This window comes from Netta rufina (assembly GCF_964035555.1).
Source record: "Netta rufina genome assembly, chromosome: 10".
NCBI lineage: Eukaryota > Metazoa > Chordata > Aves > Anseriformes > Anatidae > Netta > Netta rufina.
The window spans coordinates 13,690,437-13,715,307 of record NC_140133.1 but is presented as its reverse complement, the minus strand read 5'-3'; the positions used below and the strand labels follow the sequence as shown (position 1 = coordinate 13,715,307).

The 24,871-nt window shown below is 73.9% G+C and overlaps 7 protein-coding genes across 7 annotated transcripts; 2 read left to right on the top strand and 5 right to left on the bottom strand.

Moving 5' to 3' along the window:
* Positions 1 to 2,211: 2,211 nt before the first annotated feature.
* Positions 2,212 to 5,538, top strand: PRRT3 (proline rich transmembrane protein 3; the record flags this gene model as incomplete). The annotated part of the gene is given in 5 exon segments (XM_084292913.1): positions 2,212 to 2,989; positions 3,071 to 3,313; positions 3,392 to 3,535; positions 3,796 to 4,601; positions 4,603 to 5,538. Coding segments are annotated over 5 exon segments (2,907 nt in total).
* Positions 5,539 to 5,744: 206 nt separating this feature from the next.
* Positions 5,745 to 9,074, bottom strand: CRELD1 (cysteine rich with EGF like domains 1; the record flags this gene model as incomplete). The annotated part of the gene is given in 11 exon segments (XM_084292912.1): positions 5,745 to 6,631; positions 6,730 to 6,873; positions 6,960 to 7,055; positions 7,168 to 7,251; positions 7,358 to 7,453; positions 7,580 to 7,691; positions 7,693 to 7,757; positions 7,849 to 7,940; positions 8,026 to 8,136; positions 8,204 to 8,286; positions 8,892 to 9,074. Coding segments are annotated over 11 exon segments (1,287 nt in total). The 3' UTR covers positions 5,745 to 6,410.
* Positions 9,075 to 9,249: 175 nt separating this feature from the next.
* IL17RC (interleukin 17 receptor C) lies at positions 9,250 to 12,899 on the bottom strand (the record flags this gene model as incomplete). The annotated part of the gene is made up of 17 exons (XM_084292667.1): positions 12,694 to 12,899; positions 12,601 to 12,622; positions 12,200 to 12,522; positions 11,983 to 12,094; positions 11,869 to 11,913; positions 11,588 to 11,727; positions 11,410 to 11,469; positions 11,237 to 11,291; positions 10,942 to 11,126; positions 10,816 to 10,866; positions 10,701 to 10,746; positions 10,484 to 10,596; positions 10,346 to 10,414; positions 10,212 to 10,269; positions 10,034 to 10,129; positions 9,914 to 9,952; positions 9,250 to 9,836 (listed from the first exon to the last, which is right to left on the bottom strand). Exons 1-17 carry the CDS (start codon positions 12,802 to 12,804, stop codon positions 9,250 to 9,252), a joined length of 2,112 nt encoding a protein of 703 aa, XP_084148793.1. The 5' UTR covers positions 12,805 to 12,899.
* Positions 12,900 to 13,318: 419 nt separating this feature from the next.
* IL17RE (interleukin 17 receptor E) lies at positions 13,319 to 17,332 on the bottom strand (the record flags this gene model as incomplete). Its single annotated transcript, XM_084292910.1, has 15 exons — positions 13,319 to 14,343; positions 14,505 to 14,606; positions 14,685 to 14,736; positions 14,820 to 14,888; positions 14,971 to 15,119; positions 15,222 to 15,267; positions 15,350 to 15,397; positions 15,494 to 15,681; positions 15,766 to 15,832; positions 15,942 to 16,010; positions 16,094 to 16,233; positions 16,321 to 16,444; positions 16,532 to 16,629; positions 16,728 to 17,107; positions 17,268 to 17,332. The coding sequence occupies 15 exons, from the start codon at positions 17,330 to 17,332 to the stop codon at positions 13,724 to 13,726; spliced, it is 2,217 nt and encodes a 738-aa protein (XP_084149036.1). The 3' UTR covers positions 13,319 to 13,723.
* Positions 17,333 to 17,522: 190 nt separating this feature from the next.
* JAGN1 (jagunal homolog 1) lies at positions 17,523 to 19,038 on the bottom strand. Its single transcript, XM_084292695.1, has 3 exons — positions 18,931 to 19,038; positions 18,376 to 18,476; positions 17,523 to 18,253 (listed from the first exon to the last, which is right to left on the bottom strand). Exons 2-3 carry the CDS (start codon positions 18,462 to 18,464, stop codon positions 17,791 to 17,793), a joined length of 552 nt encoding a protein of 183 aa, XP_084148821.1. The 5' UTR covers positions 18,465 to 18,476; positions 18,931 to 19,038; the 3' UTR covers positions 17,523 to 17,790.
* Positions 18,463 to 21,072, top strand: RPUSD3 (RNA pseudouridine synthase D3; the record flags this gene model as incomplete). Its single annotated transcript, XM_084292909.1, is given in 18 exon segments — positions 18,463 to 18,833; positions 19,059 to 19,157; positions 19,390 to 19,457; positions 19,574 to 19,618; positions 19,736 to 19,788; positions 19,790 to 19,833; positions 19,916 to 20,023; positions 20,109 to 20,184; positions 20,186 to 20,194; positions 20,283 to 20,372; positions 20,374 to 20,410; positions 20,501 to 20,532; positions 20,534 to 20,611; positions 20,614 to 20,646; positions 20,738 to 20,787; positions 20,789 to 20,840; positions 20,843 to 20,930; positions 21,053 to 21,072. Coding segments are annotated over 18 exon segments (1,353 nt in total).
* A 147-nt stretch (positions 21,073 to 21,219) lies between these two features.
* Positions 21,220 to 24,815, bottom strand: LOC311213086 (tubulin tyrosine ligase 3-like; the record flags this gene model as incomplete). Its single annotated transcript, XM_084292908.1, is given in 17 exon segments — positions 21,220 to 21,287; positions 21,422 to 21,575; positions 21,617 to 21,724; positions 21,726 to 21,746; positions 21,830 to 21,919; positions 21,921 to 22,266; positions 22,337 to 22,344; positions 22,346 to 22,572; positions 22,641 to 22,767; positions 22,770 to 22,791; positions 22,902 to 23,058; positions 23,194 to 23,256; positions 23,362 to 23,476; positions 23,570 to 23,698; positions 23,819 to 24,082; positions 24,181 to 24,276; positions 24,804 to 24,815. Coding segments are annotated over 17 exon segments (2,007 nt in total).
* Positions 24,816 to 24,871: the final 56 nt, after the last annotated feature.

The window sequence follows — 24,871 nt, the reverse complement described above, 5'->3', positions numbered from 1 at the left end:
CGTGGTGCTCCCCCCGCACCGGCCACCTTGGGGGAGACCTGGGGTAAGGCCCCGGGGAGCATTGGGTCCCACCTGGCCCCACAGCCCGGTTCCCATTCAGGGTCTCCTCCAGGGGTTTCGCTGCCAGCGTTTATCCCAATAAGGCTGTGCTGTGCTGCAACTCCCCTGCTGGCTCCGAGAGACAAAAATGGAAGTGTGTGCACAGCCCTGTGTGGGGCCGCGAGCCGCCGCCTGCCTCGCGTTCCCTGCCGGCACCGCGCTTCCCACCCCTCGGCGAGGATTTCCAGGGCGTGTGGCCACCGAGTTCAGCCTCCAGCCCCTGGAGCCAGCTGTGCTGCCCCGCACATGGGGCCTTCGCTGTTGTGGGGCAGCTGGCACGTGTATTTGGGGGTCTTGTCCCAGCCCTCGCTGTAGCACCCCACGTGCAGTGGCCATGAAGACGCAAAGAGGGGCTCCGTGCTGCTGGGGGGCAGGCAGAAGGGGCTGCTTCCTCCTGATACACCTCACGTCGGCCCACCTGCACTGAGTCACTTGGCAGAGGAGCAAACCGCAGCCGGCACAGGGGGACAGGGATGTGGCCGCTTTCCCCGTGCCGCAGTGGCTGAGATCTGTGGGGCGCAGCCAGCCCCCTGCCACCACAGCCCACGCCTGGCCCCATCACCACCCCCTGGGCCCTGCCGCTGCCCGGCTCCCCCCCGTGCGGCCTCCCCAGCACTAATCCCCGGATTAGCCGCCCGCCCTGCTGCCTTTGTGGGGACAGGCGTGCCGGCATTGCCCAAATTCCCCAGCCCTGCGCTCAGCGGGATGCTGCAGCCCCAGCACTGCAGGGAGCGGGGGAGATGAGGGACCCAAAATGCCCCATGCACCCATGGCAAGCCCAGCACGAGCCCAGTGCCCCCAGTTGGGGCTGTGGCAGGGACTGGGGCTGGGGGCACACGGGCACGGGGCTGTACCAGGGGACCTGGGGTGCGCCGCGTCCCCGCGGTGCTGGGCTTGCAGAGCCCTGAGCCGCTGACACTTCACCGGGCTGCAGCCGTGCCAAAGTGCCGGCTGGAGCCCTGGCAGGGCCCACGGCTCTCCAATTATCTCATTAGCTAATCACCCGCCTTGGCAGGGCCCCTCAGCAGGTGAGGGGCAGGGGGTGTCAGCGCCACCCGCGCGCCTTTTGGGGTCAGGGCGCCCACAGCCTGGCCCCACGGTGCTGGGGACCCGTGCGCCCTAAGGAGGTGATGCTCCGCGGGGACATCCCCGGGACTCGCATCCCCGTGCCGTGCCGAGCCGTGCCGCCCCGCGCCGCCGCGCCGCCGCCCCTCCCGGTGCCGGGCGGGCTCCCGGCGCGGGTGCCCGCGGCTCGGAGCGGCGCGTGACCGGCCGCCGCCACCCGCTCCGCCGCAGAGCCCGGCCCGCACCGGCACCGGCACCGGCACCGGCAGGTCAGCGGGGGGGGCTGCGGCGGGCCGCTGCCGGTACCGGCACCGGGGCCTCCCGGGCTGCGGCGGGCGGCGGGAGGGGGCTGACCCGCACCGCGGCCCGGGCACCGCGCACCGCGCACCGCGCACCGGGCAGCGGGGCCGGCCCGGCGCGCTCCGGGTTCCCCGGGATGCGGTGGCTGCGCCGGTCCCGGTTTGGTCCCGCCCCGCTGCACCGGGCGGCCCCGGGCCGGGCTGAGCCGTGCGGCGGGGGCGCACCGGGCCGGGCCGGGCCGGGCATCCCCGGGGGGAGGCAGCCGGGGACGCGCCAAGGTGAACGGTGCGCGCCCGAGCGGGGCCGCCGGCACCGGGCGCACCGGGGACACCGGGAACACCGGGAATACCGGGCACACCGGGGACACCGGGGACACCGGGCACAGGGCCACCGGGGATGCTGGGGGCGGGCGGCACAAGCACCGAGGAGCGCCCGCAGCGGGGACGCTGGGAACGGGCAGATGGAAAATGGGGGTCACCGGGGATGGGGCCTGCCGGGGGGGGACAGCTGGGAACAGGGCCCCGGGAATGGTGGGGGGGGGTCCGGCCCCATCCCCAGGCAGTGGGGTCGGTGTGGGGCCCAGGCCCTGCTGGGCACATTGGGGGGACTGTGTGTGGGTCCCCCCCATCGTGCCGGGTGCGGTGCTGCACGCGCCGTGGTGCTGGGCACGGCACCGGTGGCCTCTCGCCGTCCGCCACGGGTCCCGGCTCACCGAGCCCCCTGTTCCCACAGGGTGAAGGGCTCGCCATGGCTGCAGCGTGGCTCGTCACCTGGGGGCTGCTCCTGGCCACCGGGGTCCCCGCTGGGGCCCGGGGGACGCTGTCAGTGGAGCTGCTGTCGGACGGGACCCCCCAGCAGGGCAGGGACCCCCTGCGTGCCCTGTCCTGGGCACAGCAGCAGCCGGTCCCGTCCCCTGCTTGGGATGCCTCGGGGGAGCTGAGCGGTGCCGGGGCCCCCGAAAATGAGCACTGGGGGGGCGGCAGCCCTGTGCACTGGTCCCCGCTGCCACAGCCGGGGGCTGTCACCGGGGCACCCTGGGGGACAGGGATGAGCCTGGTGGGCAATGAAGCCCCGGCCGTGGTGGAGGAGCCCTTCATCGCCTGGCGAGGAGGGGAGGCCGAAGGCCAGCACGGCTCCTGGGGGAGGACACGGCTGCCCCATGGCTCCGTACCGGGGACACCGGCCCCCAAAGTGCCCACGGACACGGGGCCGGGCTCCCCGGGGCCGCCCTGGGCTGCGCAGGGAACGTCCATGTCCAGGCAGAGTGCCACCGTGCCAGCCAGGACCCCTGGCCCCCGGCCGACCGTGTCCACCATCGCCCTGACCCCCGAGCCGACAGGGGGGACCAAGACGGGGACATCAGAAGCACACACACGGGGACAGCCAGCGGCCCCGGGCCCTCCTGGGGAAGTACAGGAGCCGCGGGGCCCCCCCAGCACTGCCCCTGTCCCCCAGCCCACGGGCACGGGGCCAGCAGAGGGTCCCCACGCCAGCCCTGGCTCCGTGCAGCCGACATGGGGCAGACGTGGGGACGCGGGGAGCCCCCCCAGCCCCTCCCCGGCTCTGCCCAGCTCTGTCCCACTGCTGCTGGGGGGCCGGGGGGGCCCGTCCTGGGGGCTGGTGCCCGAGGTGGCCCAGGAGGGCCGGGCTGAGACGTGGACCTGGGCGCTGCCTGCCCACCAGAGGAGCACCCGCAGGGCCCCGCTCAGCAACGCCACCGCCGGGGACACGGCGTCCGCCAGGCCAACGGGGCTGCAGGGACCCCAGCCCACCCTGGGGGCTGCCCTCGGCACCAGCCCTGCGCCGCCGCCCGTCTCCAGCACGGCCCCCCCTGGCACTCCCTATGCAGGTAGGAGCTGGCACGACGCAGGGACCCCCCCTGTGGTGACTGAGCCCCCGTGGGTGCCAGCTCTCCCCTCCCTCGCAGGGCTGCTGCCCGAGCAGGACGTGGGCACCCCACAGCGGGTCCGGGGCGCCGTGGGTCCCGAGAGCATCCCAAATGCCACCGTGCCTGCCCCGCAGCCAACAACCCATCCCGTGGCAGGAACACCCCCCGGGACCAGGCGCTCAGGTGAGCTGGGGATGCGGGTGAGCCCTCCGCCAGCCTGGGGCTGGGGTTTTGGGGGGGCCGGCAGCTATCTTGGGCCACCCGGCTGGGATGCGGTGCCACCTTCAATCAGGATTGTGCCCGGCGATGGCCCTAATCTACTGCCCGCGGGGATTAATGCCGAGAGCTGGCAGGGCTGGGGCTTCCCTGGGGGGTCAGGGACGTGACCACGGCCCACGTGTGTGGGGCACCCCGCTGACAAACCGCCTCCTCCCTGCCCGCAGACACCTTGGGGACGCAGCCCCCGGCCACCAGCACCACCGCATCCCCCTCGGCCACGTGGCGGCGAGGAGTGGTCTGGGTGACGACACAACGCGCCCCGTGGCGTCCCCCAGCACCGGAGCCGGAGCCAGAACCGGAGCCCAGCCACCCAGCACCGGGTGCCAGCGCCTGCCCGGGGTCCTCGTGCTCCGACGGGGGCTCCAACACGACGGCGCTGGGCTGGGCCGAGCTGCGCCGCCCGCTGCGCCTGGCCTGGGCCGCCCACGCCTACGCGGTGGCCGCGCTCTGCCTGCTGCTGGGGCTGGGCTGCCTGGCGGGGCTGGGGGCGGCCACGGCGCTGCGCCCACCCCACCTGCCCCTGCTGCTGGGCGCCCAGGGGCTGCTGCTGGCCGCCAGCCTCCTGCGGGCCACCCTGCTGCTGGTGGACCCCTACGGGGCACGCGGCCGCCTGCCGCCCCGCGCCCTGCTGCTGCTCTGCACGGCCCCCTTCCCGCTGCTGCTGGCGGCCTTCGCCCTGCTGCTGCACCGCCTGCAGCGCCTGGCGCAGCTCCGGCTGCTGCCCAGCCCCCTGGGGGGGCTGCCGGCGCTGGGGGCCGCGGCCGCCCTGCAGAGTGGGGCGCCGGCTGCCGCCGACCTGCTGTGGCCACGCGTGGGCCTGGCCGCCGGGCTGGCGCTGCACGGGCTGGGCTGCGCGGCCGGGGCGCTGCTGCTGCTCCTGGGGGGGCTCCGGGGAGGCTGGCGGGCGCTGCGAGCCCCCCGCCGCGAGGGGCCGGGGTTACGGCGAGGGGCGCGGGCGCTGCTGGCGGCGGGGGGCGCTGGGGCTGCCCTGCTGCGGGCTGCAGGTGTACAGCGCCCTGTGGCTGCGCGGCGGCCTGGGGCCCCCCGGGCGCTGCGGGTGGCCCTGCTGGGCGGCGCAGTGCTGGATGCGTGCCGGGGAGCTGGGCGCCGGGCTGGCCTTGCTGGCGGGCGCCGCTGAGCCCCTGTGGGGCGGCCGGCACGGCACCGCCGCCGGGCACTCGTGCTGGGCCAAGGCGGTGCGGTATTTCTGCACCGGGCGCAAGGCCCAAGCGCCCGAGTACCCCAACAACTGCTACGACCGCGCCGAGCGGGCGCCCAGCGGCGACATCTCCAAGAGCCTGATCCGCAACCCGGCCGAGCAGCTGCCGCTGCGGGCGCTGAAGGACAGCAACGAGGCCCGGGCGGGCACGGCGCTGGGGGCAGCGGGGCTCAGCCCCAAGTGCCCCAACGCCGCGGCGGTGGCCGCCCGCGAGCGGGGCTCCTCGGCCTCCCTGGGGGACCTGGCCTTCCGCCCGCCCTCGCCCATCGACCTGCGGCGCAGCATCGACCAGGCACTGTGCCGCCGCCACCTCCTGCGCGAGGGGCTCTTCGGGCGGCCTCGGCGCGGCTCCGGAGCCTCGCTGCGCGCCGCCGCCGAGCCCCCCGGGCTGGCTCGCTGCACCTCGCTGACCGAGCTGCCCGGGCCTCGCGGGGACTCCGTGGCCTCCGCCAGCTCGCTGGAGAGCTCCTCGCTGAAGATCAGCTGGAACCCCTGGCGCCACGGGCTGTCCTCGCCCGACAGCCTGCCCCTGGAGGAGGCGCCCAGCCGGGCCCAGCTGCTGGCCCACCAGGAGCCCCCCGCGCTCCCCCAGCCCCCCGACTCGGAGCGCGAGGCCCGGCGCAGCTTCCTGGCGCTCAGCAAGCAGGTGGACGCCCGCAGCCTCTCCAGCGACACCATCGAGCTCTGAGATGCTGTTTTTTGGGGGGGCGGGGGGCCGGGCAGAGCCGTGTCCTGTCCTCCCCCCTGCTCCCTGATCCTGCAGCCGGTGGGAAGCGGGAGCTGTCCTCGGCTGGCTCCGTTTGTGCCAAAACAGAGAAATAAAGTTTATGTCCCGAGCAGGCCCCCCCGTTGCCTTCTCCGCTTGCCCCCCCCCCTTACAAGCAGAGCCGGGCCGGGTGTGCGGAGCTTTATTCCTGAGATATGGACACACGGACAGATGGGCACACCCTGACGGACAAACCACGGACAAATGCAACGGCCACGTTCATGCATCCAGCAGGGCCCCCCCCACCCCAGCACGGTGCTGGGGGCTCCCCCCTCCCCGGGGACCCCCGGCTGCCCTCACCCTGCCTGGGGACGCAGGAGCTGGGGGGGGGGGACACAGGCGCAGCCCTGGGGACACGGGAAGGGGGACGCGGGGGCTCTGTGTGGACCCAGCCCTGCAGCCCCCCCAGTCCTGCCCCCCCGTCTCCTGTCCCTGCCCACAGCACGTCCCCATCCCCAGCTCAGCAGGGCCACGGGGTGGGGGCACAGTGCCAGCATCTGGGGGCTCCCCGACTGCCTGGGCGAGCCCCCAGTGCTGCGGGGGGGCCCCACACCCATGCCACAGCGCCGGGCCCCCCCCTCCAGCACACGAGGGGTGGGGGGCAGCATGCTGTGCCCCCCCAGCAGGCCCCGAGCAGCACGACACCCACGGGACCGGACCCCAGTACTGCAAGGAACGGGGTGGGGACGGACCCTACTCTACCGGTGGGGGCGCTGGGGGGGGGGAGAGCACATGCAGGGCAGGCGCAGCCCTGAGGCCACCACCGGCGGGGCTCACGGCCGAGGGCCCCGGAGCTATCTGCCCTTCATGAAGCCGTCGAGGACGCGGTCGCTGCGGTCGGAGAGCCAGTAGCCGGCCATGGCGGCCACGGCGCCGATGAAGATGGCGGTGAACACCATGTCGCCCTTGGCAGCCAGCGTGGCCAGGGCGCAGATCATCACCCCGAAAAACATCTGCTGCAGCACCACCACCTCGTCCTCCGTCACGTCGTCGAAGAAGCCCTTCTCCGGGGCGTCTGCGAGGGCGACGCCGCTGAGCGAGGGCATGGCGGGACCCCCCCTTTGGTGCCCCTCAGCCCACCCCAATCCCCCAAATCCCCTCTCCCAGCCGTACCGGGGGGTTTATCCTCCACGCACTGCCCGTCCCGGCGCACGTGGCCCTGGGCGCAGACGCAGCGGTAGCCGCCCTCCGTGTTCTCGCACACCTCCTGCACCCCGCTGCAGACGGGCTCCTCGGTGCCGGCGCACTCGTCCACGTCTGCGGGGAGGCAGGCAGGGCTCGGGCAGTGGGGTATGGGGGTCGTGGGGTCTTTGCCACCCCCCCAGCTCGCAGGGGTCGCTCACCCAGGCACTTGGCTCCGTCCCGCCGGTAGCCCTTGTTGCACTTCTTGCAGCGCGCCGGCCCCGCGCCCATGCAGCCGATGCAGGCGGTGGAGCAGTCTGTGGGGTTGGGGGGGAGGAATTAAGGACTGGGGGGGGTCACCGCCACCCTGCTCTGGGCTGGATCAAACCCAGAGGAGCTGTGGACACGGGGAGGGGGGGGGCACCCCACCTCGGCACTCGTAGGAGCCCTCGGTGTTGACGCAGAACTGGTTGGCCCTGCAGTGCGCCATCTCCGTGCCGCACTCATCGATGTCTGCGGGGCACACGGAGACGCCACCATCCCGCCGAGCCCCCCCCCCCCCCCGAACACCCCAAACCCTGAGAGAGAGCCCCCCACCCCCGATCCCCTTCACACCCACCGATGCAGCGGTGCTCGTGCAGCACCCAGCCCCTCTTGCAGCGCAGGCAGCTCGAGTCCTCCGGCCCCGTGCAGCGCCCGCAGGCCCGGTAGCACTCTGCCGGAGCAGGGGGGGGCACAGCGGGGAGGTGGGCGCGGGGCCGGAGAGGGCACGGGGGGTGGGGTGGGGGGGGGGGGGGGGACACCGGGGGGCTGCCCAGCTCCCCGCCGGCACGGCGCCTACCGGCACACAGCAGCTGGCTCTGGTTGCGCGAGGCCTCGTAGTAGCCGTCGCCGCACTCGGCGCAGTAGGGCCCGCCGTAGCCCGGGCTGCAGACGCAGAGCCCGGTGCCCCCCCCGCGTCCCCTCCCCGTCGCAGCGCCCGTTGCCGCTGCAGGGCTGCTGCCGGCCTCCGGCGCAGGCTGTGGGGACGCGAGGGGGCAGAAATAGTGAGGGGGGGGCTCCCCCCCATTTTCTAGCACCACTATTCCCCCCCCCCCTCAAGTGACTCACGCAGGCAGTCGGGGCCATAGGTGCCGGGGGGGCAGCACAGCGCCAGGCGGTCCATGCACAGCCACTGGAAGAAGTCGGGGTGCTGGTGGCGCCTGGGGGGGGGCACACGCGGTGCTCAGGCCCCGTGTCCCCCCCCCATGTCCCCTCATAGCCCCCCGCCGTGTCCCCCCCGCTCACTCGTGGAACCACCAGCGCTCCACGTGCTCCTCGCTGCGCTCCAGCAGCTGGTGGCAGGCGAAGTCCGAGGGGGGGCACACGCTCTCCAGCACCTCCAGCAGCCGGGTCTCACTGCGGGGATGTTTTTTTAGGGTGGGGGGGGGCCATATAACCCCCCCCCGCCCTGCCCCAGGCTCACCTGTGCTTGTACTTGGCCAGCTTCTCCTCCTCCCAGGCCGTGTTGCCCCCCCCGAAGCCCTCGTGCTCCGTCCGCTCCAGCCCCTGGGCATTTGGGGGGGGGGAGGGGGCGGCCGACGCACCGCTGGGACCCCGCAGCTGCCCCCCCCTTACCACAGCCCCCCCACCCCTGGGGATCACCCCAACCCTGCTCCATGGGGAGCGCCCCATGCTCAACCGGTGGCACCGATGTCACCCCCATGTGCCACCCCTATGACCCCCCCCCAGAACGTCACCCCCCCCCAACCACGTCACCCCCAGCCCCCCCGTGCTGTGGGTGCTGTCACCCCGTGCCCCCCCCAGATGTCATCCCCCATGAAGTCACCCCCCAAGGTGTCACCCCCCTAAAGATGTCACCCCAAATGTGCCACCCCCCCAAAAGTGTCCCCACGTTGCCACCCCCCAAATTAACCCCAAATGCGCCCCCCCCAGGATGCCACCCCCCAACGGGCGTCCCCCCCAAGTTGCCCCCCCCCCCAAAAAAGCTGTCACCCCCAAGCTAACCCCCAAATACCCCCCCCAACATACCCCCCCCACGATGTGCCCCCCTAGTAGCCACCCCAAAGTTGTCACCCCAAAAAACAGTGTCACCCCCCCCCCCCCCCCCCACGATGCCCCCCCCCCAATTCCCCCCCCCCCAGTCTCCGCACCCTGCTGAAGCTCTCGGCGAGGCCCCTGCAGGCCCCGCAGGGCTCGGCCCCGGGCGGTTCCCGGCTCTGCTCCGGTTGGGGCCCGGTGCCCGCAGCCCCCAGCAGGACCCCCCCGAGCAGCGCCACCCCCAGCAGCGCCCCCCCCCCGACCCCACCGCCCGGCGGCCCCCGCCGCGGCCCCATCCCTCCAGCCCCGCCCCTCGGCGTGGGCGGCGCGCGCTGACTCAGCTCCCCCCCTCCCTCCGCCAATCGCCTCGCGCGGCCCGCCCCCTCCCGCCCCGCTCCGCCAATCCGCTCCGCCCACTTTTGGCGCGCCTTAAAGGGCCCGCCGCCCCTCTTTTCGGCCACCACGTGCTTTTTATTCCCCCAGCGCCCCCCGCAGCCGCCGGCTCAGCGCCGCCTCCAGGGGCCGCAGCCCCGGGCTTCGACGCCCCGCCAGGGCCCGCAGCAAGCGGCCGGCCTGGCTGGGCAACGCGAAAGCCGGGGCCGCCCGCAGCACCGGGGGCACGGCCGCCACCGTGGCCTCCAGCCGCGCCACCACGTAGCGCCCGGCGCCCGCCGCCAGCACCGGCACGGCGCAGGACAGCGCGGCCGCGAAGGCGTCGCACGGGGACACCGCGGGGACTGGGTCGTGCCGGGGGTCCGGGGTGGTTCCAGCCTCCGGTGACCCTGGCACGGCCCCGTCCGCGGTGTCCCAGCGCCGTGCCGCCGCCTCGGCCGCCGGGGAGAGGAGGATGAGGATGGTGTCCCCGGCACGCAGCGCCCGCTGGTGCTGCGCGTGCAGCCAGGGCAGGGTGCCCCACGCCGCCGCCCCGCCGCCGCCGCCCGGTGCGGCCACCACGGCCATGCCCAGCGGGCGCAGGGCTGCCGCCAGGGCGCAGGCGGCGCGCTCGGCCGCCGGCTCGGCTGCGTGCAGCAGGAGCATGCGGCGTCCCCGCAGAGGGGCTGTGGGAGAAGGGTAGTGATTAAATAACCCCACGTTGGGGTGTTTTACCCGAAAGGGAGGCACCCGTTTTGCTCACCTTCGTTGCTGTAGCCGGCCCTCAGAGACTTGAGCCAGCCTGCGGGGAGGGGAGGCGGTGAGGTGGAGGGCTGGGCGAGCACCCCAAGGGGTGCACGGCCCCGCCGAGCTCCGCGCTCACCTTTCAGGTCCTCCTTCTTCAGCAGGAGCAGCAGCAGGATGCAGGCGGCGCACAGCAGCAGCCCCATCCAGGCCAGGGCCCAGCGGGTGCGCAGGTCTGCGGGGCAGTGGGAGGGGGTCAGCGCCCACCGAGGGGTCCCGGCACACCGCCCCGCAGCCCTGCCCTCCCCCTTACTCACATTTGTGCATGGGACAGGCCCACAGCGCGACCCCGCTGCTGTTATCAGGGCGCCAGAGCTGCGGGGACAAGGACACGTCACTCACTGCCCAGCCCGTGCCCCCCGGGCACTGCGTGCCCGCTGCCCGTACCAACCTGCACGCACTGCCCCGACGCCACGTCCTCCTGCAGCTGCTGCTCCAGCAGCCCCGGGCGGCCGGATCCCTGCGAGGGGAAGGGTTTGTTGGCTGCGTGGCGGCGGTGACACCGCGCTGGGGACCAGGGGACGCTTACCGTGGCGGTGAAGCTGGCGAGGGGTGTGCAGCCGCCCCGCTCCAGGGCGCAGAGCGACGCGTTCCCACCAGGTTCCATCAGCAGGAGGTCATCCACGTGGCCGGGCAGCGCTCCTGGGGACAGGACACAGCGGGTGGGCAACGAGGCTCAGCACCAGGGCTGGATCCAGCCCCTGGCACTGCCTCTGCCCTCCCAGCCTGTGTGCAGCAGTACTCACGGTCCTGCAGGCACTGCATCAGCCGGACCTGCCCGCCACTCCTCACCTGCCGGAGAGAGCAGGTCGGTGAGGCCGCTCACGGGGCAGCTGCGGGGTGATTTGGGGCACGTCCTACCTGCACGCAGAGGTTGGGGTGCAGCTGCAGCGCTCGGAACTCCTGGGGTCCCTGTGGGGAGACGGGCAGCCCCATCAGTGCCACCCGCCGCCCCTCCACATGCCCTCAGTCCCTGGGGACGCTCACCTGCCCCGTGACGGGCTGCTGCAGGTCTGGTAGGGCCTGGCACGGCGCACCGGGTGCCGGGCTCCAGCAGGGCACCAGCTCGGCCGGGAGGTCGCAGGGTGCCGAGATGGAGCAGGCGAGCGCCTGCCCCGTGTCGTGCAGCACCAGCCGGGTCCGCGCCCACAGCCGCTCCCACGCCGCCGTGTCTGCATGGGGAGAGGGTGAGTGGGTGCCCCGGGGGTCTCAGGGCATTGCAGCCCCTCGGTCCCTGCATGGCCCAACGCCCTCCTGCTTGTGCCTCCCCCGGTGTGGGTACCATGGGAGAAGGGGCACAGGGTGGCCCGCAGCGGGTCCTGGATCTCCAGCCAGACCTGGAGGGAAGAACAGAGCAGAAAAACAATTCAGGGTGCCCATGCTGGTCAATTCCTGACCCAGCTGGCTTCATCGTGTCCCTGGAGCGGGCCACACGGTGCCCAGCAGGGCACCTACCTGCAGGCAGAGGCAGGGCAGCACCTCCTCCAGCGGCAGGCTGTAGTTCATGGGCCCGCTCTGCAGCCAGAACAAGACGGGGGTCACCCCACAGCACACCCCCAGGGTGACTGCCCCTTCCCGGGGATGGAGAGGCAGCATTTGGAGCGCGGGCAGTCAGGAAGGGGCTCGCACTCACCGCCATCACCGTGCGCCCCGACCCGCCGGCACCGTGGCTGTGGTTGTGGTAGAGCCTCAAGGTGTAGTTGAGCCCCACCGCTGCCGCCTGCACCTCCACCAGCACCGCCTTGGGCCCCAGGGAGACCTGCAGCCTGGGCACTGCGTGCGGGAGGCTCAGGGCACCCCATGCCGGGCACCCCAACACCTCCCCGCAGCAGCCACGGGGATGGCACAGCCGGGTGGGGGTGTTGGGGACCCCCCCTCTGCCCCAGCACCCGGCACGGGGACGCCGGCACCTACCTTGGCACTGCGGGACGGCGGCCTGGGCGTCAGGCCACGAGCAGTCTGCGGGGACAGGGGTGTCAGCAGGCCGCAGGAGGGCACGGGGACGCCGCGGTGGGGCCGGGGGCTCACCTGGCACCCGCTGCTTCTGGCTCAGCCAGCGGCGGCCACGAGCGTTGGTGGAAGCCGTCACGTGCAGCTCGGAGCCCAGCGGCGCCTCGAAGCACCGGAACCTCACCGAGCCCTGGGCAGGAAAACCACCATGCTGCGGGGACGCCACGGCACCCGTGCCCACATCCCCACGCACCGTGTGGGTACCGGGGGCCGCCCAGCCCCGTGCCGTACGTACCAGGCGGCGGCCGGGCGGCACGGAGGTGAGCGGTGCCCAGACCTCCACGGCCACGCAGCGGGACGAGGCGTACGTGTGGCTGGAGAGCAGCAGCAGCCCGCTGACGTTGCGCGGGGGCGAGGCGGGGGTGCTCGGCGACACGTCCCCGGCGTTGTCCCCATCCTGAGGGGCGCCAGGCTCCACGGCCAGGCGCAGGCGTGCCTGCAGGCAGGGCGAGCAGGCAGCCGGCCCCGCGCAGCGCAGCGCCGGCTCCAGACGCAGCCACACCAGGGCCAGCCCTGGGCCGGGCCCCGCCGGCTCCGCCCCGCACAGCACGTCGGCGTCTGCGGGAGACGAGGGCGGCCGTGGGCACGGGGGGTCCCCGCGGCTCAGCTGGTGGGGCCGCGGCCGCTGGCACTTACCGAGGAGGCGGCAGGCGAGGCCCTACGGGGAGGCAGGCGTGAGGCCGGGGCCGGGACGCCCCGCGGCCCTGCGTGCCCGCGACGCCAACCCACCTGGGAGCAGGCCAGGGTGTCGCGGGGGGTCCCGTGCCCACCCGTTGCCACCGCCACCACCACCACCAGCAGCAGCCCCAGCGTGTGCGTGGCGGGGCCGGGGCGCTCCATGGCCCCGGCCCCACTCCTCCCGCTCCCGTCGGCCCCGCTCCTGCTCCACGGGCCCCGCCGCCGCCACCGCCGCCGGCTCCCGCTTCCTGCTCCACTCCCGGACACCCGGGTCCTAGCGCGGCGCCGGCGACCGCCCCGGGGTGGGGCCTTCCCCCGCACCGATCCCACGGACGGGTGCCGGGTGCCGTGGCACCGCTCCTGTGTGGACAGCACACGGCGGTGCGGGGCCCAGGCTCACCCCACGGGGCCTCTCCCGGCCCCATTGTTTTGGCACGGGGCCCGTGGGTGCCCCACAGCCCGGTGTGGGGCCTATCCCTGCCCCGCTGTTCCAGGCTGGCCCCACAGGCTGCAGCAGGGCTGGGGCAAGGTGCTGGTGCTGCAGGAGCCTGCCCCGACCCCAGCCCCTCCAGCCAGCCCCGTGCGGTGTGACCGACTGCACCGGGCGGCTCTGACCCCCCCCAGCACACTCTGGCTACACAAAACAAGGTGAAACAGTGCTTTTATTCCACCCGACGCAGCCAAGCACCCGTTCACAAAGCTGCAGCCCAGAACGGGCGCGGGGAGCCCCTCGGAGCTGCGCCAGTCACTGCCCTGCACGGCCTCTCCAGCGCTGCCGCCGCGTCCCTCTGCCGGGCCCCGCATCTCCTCCGTAGCAGCACCTGCTGGAAACCGAGCTTCCCCCTTCCCGGGGCAGCGCCTCCGCTCCAGCCCCAGGAGCCGGCCAGGCGGGGAGCCCCGCAGCGAGGGCCAGCCTCGCTCAGAGCTGAGCCCTCCTTTTGGGGTCCCCCCGGTGCCCTCCTGCAGCCACACGCTCAGCCCAGCCCCGTCCAGGTGCATCCTGCACCGCCGGGGCCACCCTCGCACACCCGGCGTGCGCCCAGCGCCGCTGCTCTGCCCAGCTCAGCCCCTGCGGGGGCACTCAGGTGCCGGGGGGCTGCAGCGGGGAGCCCGGACCCCCACCGGAGCTGCCCCCCGCCGCCTCTTTGCTCGCCTCCGCCTCCATCAGCCGGTGCAGGAGCCCCTTTGCCCGGCCGCGGAGGCGGTGGCCGGGGCGGCCGCCCCGCAGGGCACCCAGCAGCCGGGGCAGCTCCTGGGGCAGGCGGTAGGTGGGCAGGGGCCGCAGGGGCCGGGGGACGTCGCGGGGGCTGCAGAGGCGGCTGAAGTAAACCAGCACCCAGTCCCGCCGGCGCCCCGCCGCCCCCAGCTCCCCGTGCAGGCAGGCCATGGCCGCCCCAAAAATATCGTGGGCGTCCCGGGGCTCCCCGCCGCCCTCGCCCCCTCTCCAGAGGCGGAAGAGCCGGGAGCTGCCCCGGCTCCAGAGCAGCAGGACGGTGCCGCGCTCGCGGCCCACGCGGCCCCGCTGCGCGTAGAGCCAGGGCAGGGCGCCCGCGCGCCCCACGCCGCCTGCTTCCCACAGGTCCAGCCGCACCTCGCAGCCCAGCCCCGCGCGCAGCAGCTCGGCCAGGGCGCACACCAGCCCCAGGTGCTCCTCCGAGTCCGGGGAGTACAGCAGCAGCACGGGGCGGCCGCCCGCTGCGCCTGTAGACAGAGGGGACAGCGGTGACAGCCCCGTCCCGGGGAGCCCCAGTGGCACCGCGGCGCCCCGTGCCACCCCAGAGACCTCCCCAGCCCCAGGAGCTGTCACCCCCAGCCCGTGGGGTCACGGCGAGCCTCCCCTTCCCTGGATTTTTGCCCCTCACCGGCGGGTGGCCTCCATGCGGCGCGGCAGTTGAGGAGCAGCACGGTCAGCACCAGCCCCAGCGCCAGCCCCAGCCCCAGCAGCCCGAAGTGCCTGCGTGAGACTGGGAGAGGGGCAGTGAGGAGGGGAAAGCCCCCACACACCCCCCAGACCCTCCCGCCGGCCCCGGGACCCCGCTCACCATCAGGGCAGAGCAGCTGCTTCCTGGCAAAGCGCACGTCAGAGCGCCAGACCTGGGGGAAGGAGAGGGGTGAGGGGGGACAGGGTTGGACCCCGCAGGGTGCGGGCACCACGGTGGGGCCGGGGGACACCTTACCAGCACGCAGCTGCCCAGGACCTGCACCGGCAGCAGCAGCGCCAGCTCCCCCGGGGCAGAGCCGTCCGGCTGCAAAGCACGAGGCAGGGTCAGCACAGCCCGGGACAGCCCCCCCTTTTTGTCCCCCCCCCCATGGCCCCGTGCCGCTCACCCTCGTGACGGTGTAGACGGGGGCCTCGGGCTCGCACTGCCCGGCCCGGTGCTGGCACAGCGCTGCGCTGAAGGACGCGGGGACGCTGGAGGTGAGGTGCAGGCGGAGCTGCAGCCCCCGGACGCTCAGGGACACGTTCCAGGCGGGCTCTGCAGTGACCAGAGAGAGGGCTCGCGGTCACCGTGGTGCATGGGGACACCCGAGGGGACGGGGACAGCGTGGGACGGGGCGCCCTGACCCACGGGGCTCACCTGGCCGGTGGGGACACTCCACGTGGCTGCTGTTCCCGTAGGAGAACTGGGGGGACATGGGGTCAGCTGTGCCAGCGGCCACAGCCCCCCGGGTGCCTTCCCAAGCACTGCCACCCCCGGGGGCTTACCCTGAAGCAGAGCAGGGGGTGCACGTCCACCTTGTCCAGCGTGTACACCTGCAGGGGCAGAGGGAGCGTCACCGACTGTCCCCAACCTGCGCTGGGGTCCTGTGGGTGCCCACACCACGGCACAGCGAGGCCGGGCCCCCTCACCTGCTCCTCCTCGCTGGCCGTGGAGTTGGGGACGTTGTGGCAGGGTGCAGCCTCGGCTGCCACCTCCCTCCAGCACAGGGTGGCCCTGGGGCGCAGGGGGCAGCTGGCGCTCAGCGCCATCGCCATCTGGTCCTTGCTGCCGGTGCTGTAGTCGTGGAAGCGCACCGAGGACCACAGCTCGGGGCCGTCTGCGGGCACAGGGTCAGCAGGGTGTCAAACAGGGGGGGGTTGGTGTCCCCTTTTATGGGGCTGGGGTCCCCTCGGGCACTCACAGGCGTCCGGCTGCTCCTGGAAGGGGCAGCGCTTGCTGCGCAGGCTGTCACGCTGCGGGTAGGAGGCCTGGGGAGGGGGACACAGCAGTGAGGGCGTGCCGTGTCCCCGCCACCCGTGTCCCCTCGCTGCACGGGCACGCAGAGAGCCCCCAGCTGCCCAGGGAGCAGTGACACACCTCGATGCACAGGCAGGGCACCAGGAACTCGTACGGCAGCGAGACGCGGTGGCCCCCCGGCACCAGGACCTGCGGGTATGGAAGTGGCACGAGCTGGCCGGGAGCGTGGGGACCCCCGGGGAGCGTGCCCCCCCCACCCCCCCAGCCATTACCTGCCGGTGGAAGGGCCGGGGCAGCTCCTCGCACTCCAGGGCCAGCTGGTGGCACAGCCGCACCATCAGGGCAGGGCCCTCGGGCACAGCCACCTCGATGGTGCGCGCCTCGGGGACCCAGGCGTGGGTGAAAGCGGGCCCTGGGGGGGGGCACAGATAAGGGACAAGGGGGGGGTCAGCCGGTGCCAGCCCCCACCCCGGGACCCCCCAGTCCTTTCCAGCCTCACCGGGGGGCTCGGCGGTGACCAGGTGGCTGCGGCTGATGGCCAAACCTTGGTCGGGGACGGTGCGCAGGGACACCAGGACCTGCCGCCCGCTCTCCACCGGGAAGCAGTCGAACTGCACGTGCCACTGCGGGGAGCGGGGAGCAGAGGGGGTGAGCGTGCACCCCCCGTCCCCGTCCCCAACCCCGTTCCCCACCGAGCGCCCCGCACTCACCGGCGAGCTGCCCGGTGCCCGGTGCCGCCGCCACACCTGCAGCCAGCTGGCCCGGTTGGAGCCCAGCTCCAGGAAGTTGAGCTGCAGCCCGCGGAGCCCTGCGGGGACACCGGGAGAGGGGGGATGACACCGGGGGGTACGGGGACAGCCCCCACGACCCCACTGCTCCCCTCCCGGTGCCCCCCCAGCCCCGTACCTGCGGCACGGAGGGCCAGGCGCACCCGCAGGCAGGGCTGGCAGGGCAGCGAGGGCCGGCACAGCCTCGCCGTGCTCAGCGCCAGGGCCGGCGGCGTCAGCGGGGACCGACCGGGGGCTCCCCGGCGGCAGCGGGGGGGGCTCAGCGTGCTGTCGGCTACCGGGGAGAGGGGGGGGGAGAAAACGGGGGCGGCCGTGCACCGGGCATCCCACGCACCGGGGAGCCCCGTGCACTGGGGAAGGGGGGATCCCCCCGACCCCCCCCGTTCCCCTCCCCCAGCCCCGGGACCCGGCAGCTCCCTGCTCGCAGCCCGCGCCAGGCCCCGTGCACCGGGGGGGGGGCCCCGCTCGGCGGCGACACTCACCACTGGCCCGGCACTCCTGCAAGCGAACGGACGGCCATCAGCGCGCCTCGCCCCCGCTCCTTTCCCCTCCCCGTTCTCCCTCCCTCCCTCCTCCCGGTGCCCCGGTGCTCACGAAGTTGGCGGAGACCCGCAGGCGGGGCACGGCGGCACCGGCGGGCGGCACCGGCGGCACCGACAGCAGCAGCAGCAGCAGCAGCAGCAAGGCGGTGGCGGCGGTGGCACCGAGCAGAGGGAGCCCCATGGCCGAGCGCTGCTCCCGCCGGTGCCGGTGCTCGGTCCCCGGTGCTCGGTGCCCCCCCCGGGCCGGCCCCGCCGCATTCCTCCGGCGGCACGTGCGGCCCCGCCCGGTGCGCGCCGCCGCGACCTGCTCTCGGCAGCGCTTCCTGCGCCGGCCCCCGCGCGGCGCAGACACGCGTGGGAAAGCAGCGAGCTGGCGGCAGGGGGGGGGGCTTTATTTCCGTACCGGGACACAGCGGGGGGGGAAAAGGGCTCCCGCGCCCACGGGGGACGTGCCAGCACCGGGGTCCCTGTGCCCTGGCGGTGAGCCCACGGTTTGTGGCTCAGTCCCAGGCGGTGGTCGAGGAGCCCCCACCCGTGGGGGCCACCCCGCAGCACCCCAGGGTGGGAGCGGAGCCGGTTTGGGCACGGAGCCCCCCAAAACGCTCCAGTTTTCGGGTGCGGGCGTCCGCTGGTCCCCGCTCACTTCTTCTTCTTCTCCTGCGTGCTGGTGAACCAGGAGTCCAGCAGCTTCTTGCTGTAGTAGAGCTGCCAGCCGTGCACCTGGGCGGCCACCACCACCACCAGGTACATGACGGAGACGGCGGAGAAGCCGAAGATGAAGCGGTACGCCTTGCCGTGCCGGTACAGCTGCTGCGCCATGGGGAACATCTCCATGGCCCCGTAGATGAGGGGAGCCACCGAGAAGAGCCCGGTGCTGATCATGGACAGCACCAGGTAGCTGATGTTGTTGCGGGGGAAGGAGAGGAGGCCCAGGAGGGAGGGCAGGATGCTGAGCAGGTAGGGGTACTCCCACTGGTAGGGCATGGCCACCCGGTCGTGGGGCAGCAGCTTGAGGTGCCCCACGCACATCTGCGCCAGCAGCAGCAGCCACAGCCCCACGTGCACGTAGATCAGGCGCTTGATCTCCGACTTCAGGGCCACGCTGTGGGGATTGGGGAGGGGGCTGACAGTGACCGGGGGGGGGGCAGAACACGGCCCCAGGGGGCTGACAGTGACCAGGGGGGCCATGCATGCCCCTGGGGGTGGGACAGGGGGGGCACCCACCTCATCTGGTAGTGCGAGGCCACCCGCTCCCGGTGCTGGAAGTCGCTGCCGTCGGTGCCAGTGGCGCGGGGACCCCCGCGGGAGGCCATGGTGGGGGCGGCCTGGGGGCTGACAGTGTCAGGGGAACCCCGGGGGACCCCTGGGACCCCCCCAGGATCCCCCCGGGACCACCCTGGGATCCCCAGGACCCCACCAGGACCCCCTCAAGACCCCCAGGACCCCCCCCGAGACCCCTCCAGGATCCCCTCGGGACTCCCTCAGGACCCCCCCGGGACCCCCAGGAACCCCAAGACCCCCCCGACCCCCCCCCCATACCCCCACAGGACCACCAGGACCCCCTCGGGACCCCCCCGAGTCCCCCAGGACCCCCCCAAGGACCCCCAGGACCCCCCCCAGGAACCCCAGGAACCCCCGGGACCCCTCCAAGACCCCTCCAAGACCCCCCCAGGACCCCCCCGGTCTCCCCCAGCACCCCCTCGGGCACCCCTTGACCACCCCCATCCCCCCCCCGGTGCCCCCTTCCCCGGTGCCCCCCCCCCTCCCGCCGCACCCCACCTGCTACCGGGCGGCGACGCTCTGCCCGCCCTTCCGCCTCTCTATGGTCTCCGCCGCTGCTCCTACCCGCGGGCCGGCGGCCGCTCTATCCGCCCGGAGGCCTCGTCTCTATGGTCTTTATGCGGGAGGGGGGGGGCTCTGCCCGCTCGCCGCCGCCGCCGCGCATGCGCAGTGCGCCCATGGCGGGGGGCGGCGGCGGGGGCCGCGCGCGCGCTGGCGCGCGTGGGGTCAGCGGGGGCGCGCGTGGGGGGGGGGGGACACGCGTTGGGGGGGGGGCGTGGGGGCAGGGTTAGGGTCAGGGGCACGCGTGGGGGGCCGGGGGGGGGCACACGTGTGGGCAGGGGGCTGGGAGGGGGCTGGGACACGCGTGGGGGGCGTGGGGGGGTCGTGGGGCTGAGCTCGGTCACGCGTGGGGTGTGGGGGGGGCGCCGTGTCCTCATCCCCACTCCCCCATCACAGGCAGGGGCGAACGCCGAGCCCCCAGGAGGTGCTGGGGGTGCTGGAGGCGGCCGTGCTGCACCGGGAAGGTACGGGGGGGGAGCGTGGAGGGGGTCACGAGTGGGTTTTGGGGGGGTCACGAGTGGGTTTGGGGGGCAACCCACGCGTGGGGGGGCTCCCGCTGAGCTCCCACCGCATCCCGCAGGAGCCCTGCTGGCGCTGAACAAACCGCCCGGCCTGCCTGTGCTGGGTGAGTGGGGCTGGGGGGGCACGGGGGGGCACAGAGGGGTCACGGGGGGTCACTGGGGGTCACGGGGGGGACACGGGGGGGGCCCATTCGCCACTGACCCCCCCCCCCGCCCCCCAGGGCACCCCGGGGAGCTGAGCGTGGCCGCGCTGCTCCCGGCACTGCGCCGCCGCCCTGGGGCTCCCCGCTGAGCTGCACGTGGTGAAGGCACCCGCCAGGTATTTGGGGGGACACACACATGGGGGGGGGGTTGTGGGTTTTTTTTTTTTGGGGGGGGGGTCTCAGGGTTTTCTCCCGCAGGGACAGCTCCGGCCTCGTCCTCCTGTCCGGCTGCCGCCGCGCCACGGAGGAGCTGCAGCGCTTCTTCAGCCACCAGCGGCGCAGGGGGCGCTTCCCGGTCACCTACTGGTGGGTGCCCCCCCCCCACGGGGGTCTCTCGTGTCCCCCCCCCCACGAGGCAGGACCCCCCCCCCTCACCCCCCTGTCCCCGCAGCGCTGTCACCGTGGGGGTCCCGGCGGAGACGGAGGGCGAGATCCGCGTGGGGCTGTGCCGGCGGCAGCACGGGGATGGGGGCCGTGGTAAGGGGGCGATGGGGGGGGGTTTGGGGGAATTTTGGGGGAGGGGGGGGGCACACGGGGGGGGGTCGCTGAGGCTGTGCTGCCGCAGGTGGTGCCGGTGCCGTGCCCGGGGCGCCGCAGCGTGTCCCGCGGGGAGGTGAGGAGCACCCTGACCCGCTACCGGCTGCTGGGGGCGGCGGGGGGGCTGCGCCCTGCTCCAGCTGCAGCCCAGGACGGGTGAGTGCCCCCCAGCCCTGCCCTGTGCCCCCCCCCAAGGACCCCCCCCGCGGCACCAAACTCTGTGTTCCCCCCCCCCCCTTTTTGCAGCCTTCCCCGGGCAGCTGCGGGTTCACCTCTCCCCTGCTGCTGTGCCCGGCGCTGGGGGACCACGAGCACGGCCCCCGCGTGGGCAGGGTGCTGGGGGAGCCCTTCCTGCTGCCCCCCCCCGGACACCCCCCGCGCCTCGCACGCAGGTAAACGGCCATGATTTACTTCGGGGGGGGGGGGCATTTTTGTGCTGTCCCGTGCTGATAACCCCCCCTTTAAACCTCCCCCCCCCCATAGGTGCTGGACGTGGAGCTGCTGCGCCGCCTGCGGCTGCCCCCCCGCAGCCCCCCCCCGCCTGCCCCTGCACCTCCACCTGCAGGAGCTGGCCCTGCCCCGCGCCCCCCCTGCAACGCCCCCCCCGCCCCCCCCCACTTCCTACGCACCCTGCAGCTGCTGGGGCTGCCCCCCCCCCGCCTAGCACAGCGGCTGGGTGGGGGGGGGGACACACGCACAGCCCTCCCGCTTCCCCCCAATAAATCCCCAAGTGGCCCCAAGCAGCCTGGTGTGATATTTTCCTCCCCGGGGGGGGGGCTCCCCGTGTGCCCCCCCCAGGGCTGAGTCACCCCTGGTGACCGCAGGACCCCCCCCTTTTTCCCCCCCCCACACCGTGACCCCGTTCCCAGCCCTGCTGCGGGTGCCGTCGGCCCCAGTTCCTGCCACAGCCCCACAGATCTGGGGCACGGGGGGGGGGGCTGGTAACCGGTGCCCCCCCCCAGCCCTTACTCCCCCACACAAAGGCACAGAGCCGGGCTCCTCTCACAGCCGTATTTTCCCCCCCCTGGAGCCACTGGGGGAGACGGGGGGGGGCCAGGTGGGCGCATCACGGCTCCTCTTCATCCCCCCTGAGCCCCCCCTGCACCTTCTCCCCCCCCCAGGGCTGAGCTGCCGGCAGCAGGGGCAGGGGGCTGAGGCGAGCCCGGCCCTGGCGGCTGGGGGGGGCTCCCCGGGGGGGCAGGATGGGGCCGGTGGCACCGGGACGGCCGCCGAGCAGGGGCAGAGCCACCGAGGGCTGGCAGCGCCGCTGCCCCAGCCCCCAGGGTCCCACAGCACCGGCCCCATCCTCCGCCCCCCCCTGCTGCGGGTGGAGGGTGCAGGGGGGGGCACGAGGGAGTCCACGGCTTCCCGGGGGGGGTCGCGGGTGCTCGCCGTGGTGCCGGGGGGCTTGGGGGCGCAGCGGGGTCTCCGCAGCGAGCAGCCCTCCACCGCCAGCTTCAGCCCCAGGTAGGGAGGGGGTGGGCACGGCCGCCTGTTTGGGGGGGGGCACAGAGCACAAGGCTCGGTCCCAAAGCCGTGCCCAGCCCCCCCGTGCGCCCCCCCCCTGCACCTCACCTGCTTGTAGATGAGCTCGAAGGCCCCGGTGGAGCAGTTGGGGTCGTCCCTGCGGTCGATGACGACGCGCAGCGTGTCGCGCTGCACCCCCGGCGCACAGCCGCCCCGTCACCGCCGTGCTGCCGGCCATGGTGGGGCTGGCGTTGATCTCCAGCAGCCAGGGGCGGAAATCCTCCCCGAAAACAAAATCGGCCCCGTAGAGCTCGAAGCTGCCCTTCCGGCCCCTCACCAACCCCTGCGAGCAGCGCACCGCCCGCACCACCGCCGCCTTCATGCCCGGCACCATCACCTCGCCCCAAGCGCCCGCCTGCCCGCGCTGCGCCAGGTACGCCTGCAGCTGCCGGCACGACCACGTGTTATCGGGGGGCAGCCGGGGGTGTCGGGCCCCCCCGGGCTTGCAGTGTCGCTGGATGGCCTGGTTGCAGAGGTGGACGGCGCTGGGGAGAGAGCGCGGTGAGCGCAGGGGGCGAGCGGGGGCGAGAGGAGGGCGCACGGAGCGGCACTCACGCGTCCAGGGCGGCGCAGGGAGAAGGGCTGGGAGCAGAAGCGCAGGTAGCAGTGGCGGTAGAACCAGACGGTGAGCGGGTTCCAGTCGGTCACCAGGAACCACTGGCGCACGTCGAACTTGGTGCCGAAGATGAGCAGCGGGCGCTCCACGTATTTCTGCACCACCCAGCGGCCCTCCCGCGCCGCCTGGCCCGCCAGCCGCAGCACCTCGTCCAGCCGCGCCGTGCACGTGATGCCTGCGGGCACGGCGCCGTGTGGGGACCCCCCTTCTGTCCCCGTCGTCCCCCGTCTCGCCCCCCACTACCTCTCCCCCGGGATGCGGCTCCGGGTTTGAGGATCCAGACGTTGCGGTCGCCCTCCATGCGCAGCTGGGGCAGGCGCCCCGCCAGGCGCTGCAGCAGGAGCTGGCCCTGCTCCCGCTGCGCCCCCGCTCAGCCGCGGCACGGCCCCCCTCGCTGCAAAAAAAAAGGGGGGTGGGGGGTGCTCAGCACCGACCCCATGTGCGAGCCGTGTCCCCAGGGTGTCCCCTGGGTGTCCCCAGGGTGTCCCCGAGCCCGGCACTCACTGCACGGCGCGGTAGTAGCCCTGTAGGAAGCTGTCCCACGCGGCATCTGTGGTGCCGGGGGTTTTGGGGTCGCCGTCGATGTCCTGGTGGGTGAGGCTGCCCAGGTGCTGCCCGCACACCCGCAGCGCCTCCTCCACCAGCTGGGCACCCGGGCCCTCTGCGGGAGGGGGTGCGGGGTGAGGGACGGGGTGCTGCGCCCCTCCAAGGGACCCTCGGGGTCCCAAACGGAGCCCCCCCCCGCGTCACCTGGTGGCTCGGTGGGGTTTGGGGCCGGGTCCAGCCCCGCGTGCACCTCCTGAAGCCCTTTCCAGCGCCGCTTTGAGCAGGCTGCGCGCGGCGGTGAGGCGGAAATCCTCTGCGGGAGGGGAGGCATGGCCCAGCCGGCTGCTGCACGGGGGGCACGGGGAAAAGGGGACACGGGGAGGGGGGCAGCGGGGGGCCGAGCCAGCCCCGAGCTCACCGATGAAGGCCTGGCGCTCGTCCGCGGCGCCCAGCCGGTAGCAGCGGGGGAAGAAGGTGTCGGGGTCGGCTTGGTCGAACCAGGGCAGGTTCCGCAGGGTGAGGCACAGCCCCTCCTGCGTGGAGAAGGGCGGCAGCCCCCCAAAAAACTCCCTCGGCCCCCCGTTTTGCCACCCAATCCCCCGGAGGTGGGATCCCCGCGGCCCCACCTTGGTGGTGAAGGAGCCCACGCGGCCGTAGTGGTTCACCACCTGGTCGGGCTGCAGCACGCGGCCCTGCACGGCGCTGCTGCGGGTGGTCCAGATGAAGTAGGGCACCTGGTCCCGCACCAGGCGGGACTGGGGGGGCACGGAGGGGCCGGCTGAGGCGGGACCCCCCCGCCCCACAGCCTCGCTGCCCCATCCACATGAGGGTGTCGGGATAAAGGTCCCACACCGAGCAGGTGCCCGGTGGCTAACCATGAGGTCGTGGATGCCTTCGGGGTCCTCCTCGTCCTGCTGCTCCTCCTCCTCTTCCTCTTCCTCCTCATCATCAGGCAGCCAGGAGGAGCTGGAGGACTCGGGGGCACCCTGCCCGGCCTCGCCGTCGCCACCTCCCTCCTGCTGCTGCCGGGGGCCGCCCGCCCTGCCCGCTCCCCGCTCCTTCCTCTCCACCCAGCCCCGCGCCCGCAGCAGGCGGCGGATCACGGGGTAGGGGCCCTGCAGCGTGAAGATCTTCTTCTCCTGGGAGGGGGGGGACGCGAGGGCTGGGCGTGCTGCCCACCCCGAGGGAGCTCGGCCCCAAAGCGGGGGATATTTTGGGGTCGGGAGCAGGCCCTCACCTTGATGGCCCTCTCCACGTGCAGCCTGACCTGCTTCAGCCGCTCGGGGTTGAGCTGGGGGCGGCCGCTGGGTGCCCCGTGCCCTGTGGGGGACAGCTGAGCCCCAAAAGGGTGGGGGACAGCCCTTTGTGTGTCCCCCCCCTGGCCCCAACAGGCGGGGAGCAGGCACCCACCTGCCGTCCCCAGCCGCGGCTTTCCCCGACCTCTCGATCCTCATGGTGGCCCCCGGGACGCCCCGCTGCCACGGACCCCTCCTGGGGGGCACCTGGGACGCGCCAGCCCCTCGGCACCCCCCTCACCGTCGCTGCTCCCGCGTGGGCGAGGCGTGGGGCACCCCACGGAGAACTGGGGGGGGGGGCGAGGGAAGCTGCTGGCAGCTCCCCCACCCCCGAGAACTGGGTGCCCAAACCCCACGAGCGGAGCAGGGGGGCTCCAAAAAGCAGGACGCAGCCCCCCTCCCAAACCCTCCCCAAGCACCCCCTGACCCCCAAAACCCCTCGGTGCCCCCCTTCCTGCCCCCCCAGCACCCACCCCGGTCCTGCCCGCACTGCCGGGGTCACCCCCGTTGTTTACCATTGCCATGGTGCCACCCCTCGGCCCCTCCCCCTTCCATAGGCCCTCACCCCTTCTTCCATAGCCCCTCCCCGTGCCCCCCCCTTCCTTTTAATCCCCCCCAAAAACGACCGCAGCA

Bases quoted from the DNA above. Each gene is read 5' to 3' on its own strand.
- JAGN1 (XM_084292695.1), bottom strand. From the start codon at position 18,464: ATGGCCTCCCGCGGGGGTCCCCGCGCCACTGGCACCGACGGCAGCGAC. The intron at 18,254-18,375 runs GTGGGTGCCCCC...CAATCCCCACAG, and splicing joins GCCTCGCACTACCAGATGAG to CGTGGCCCTGAAGTCGGAGA.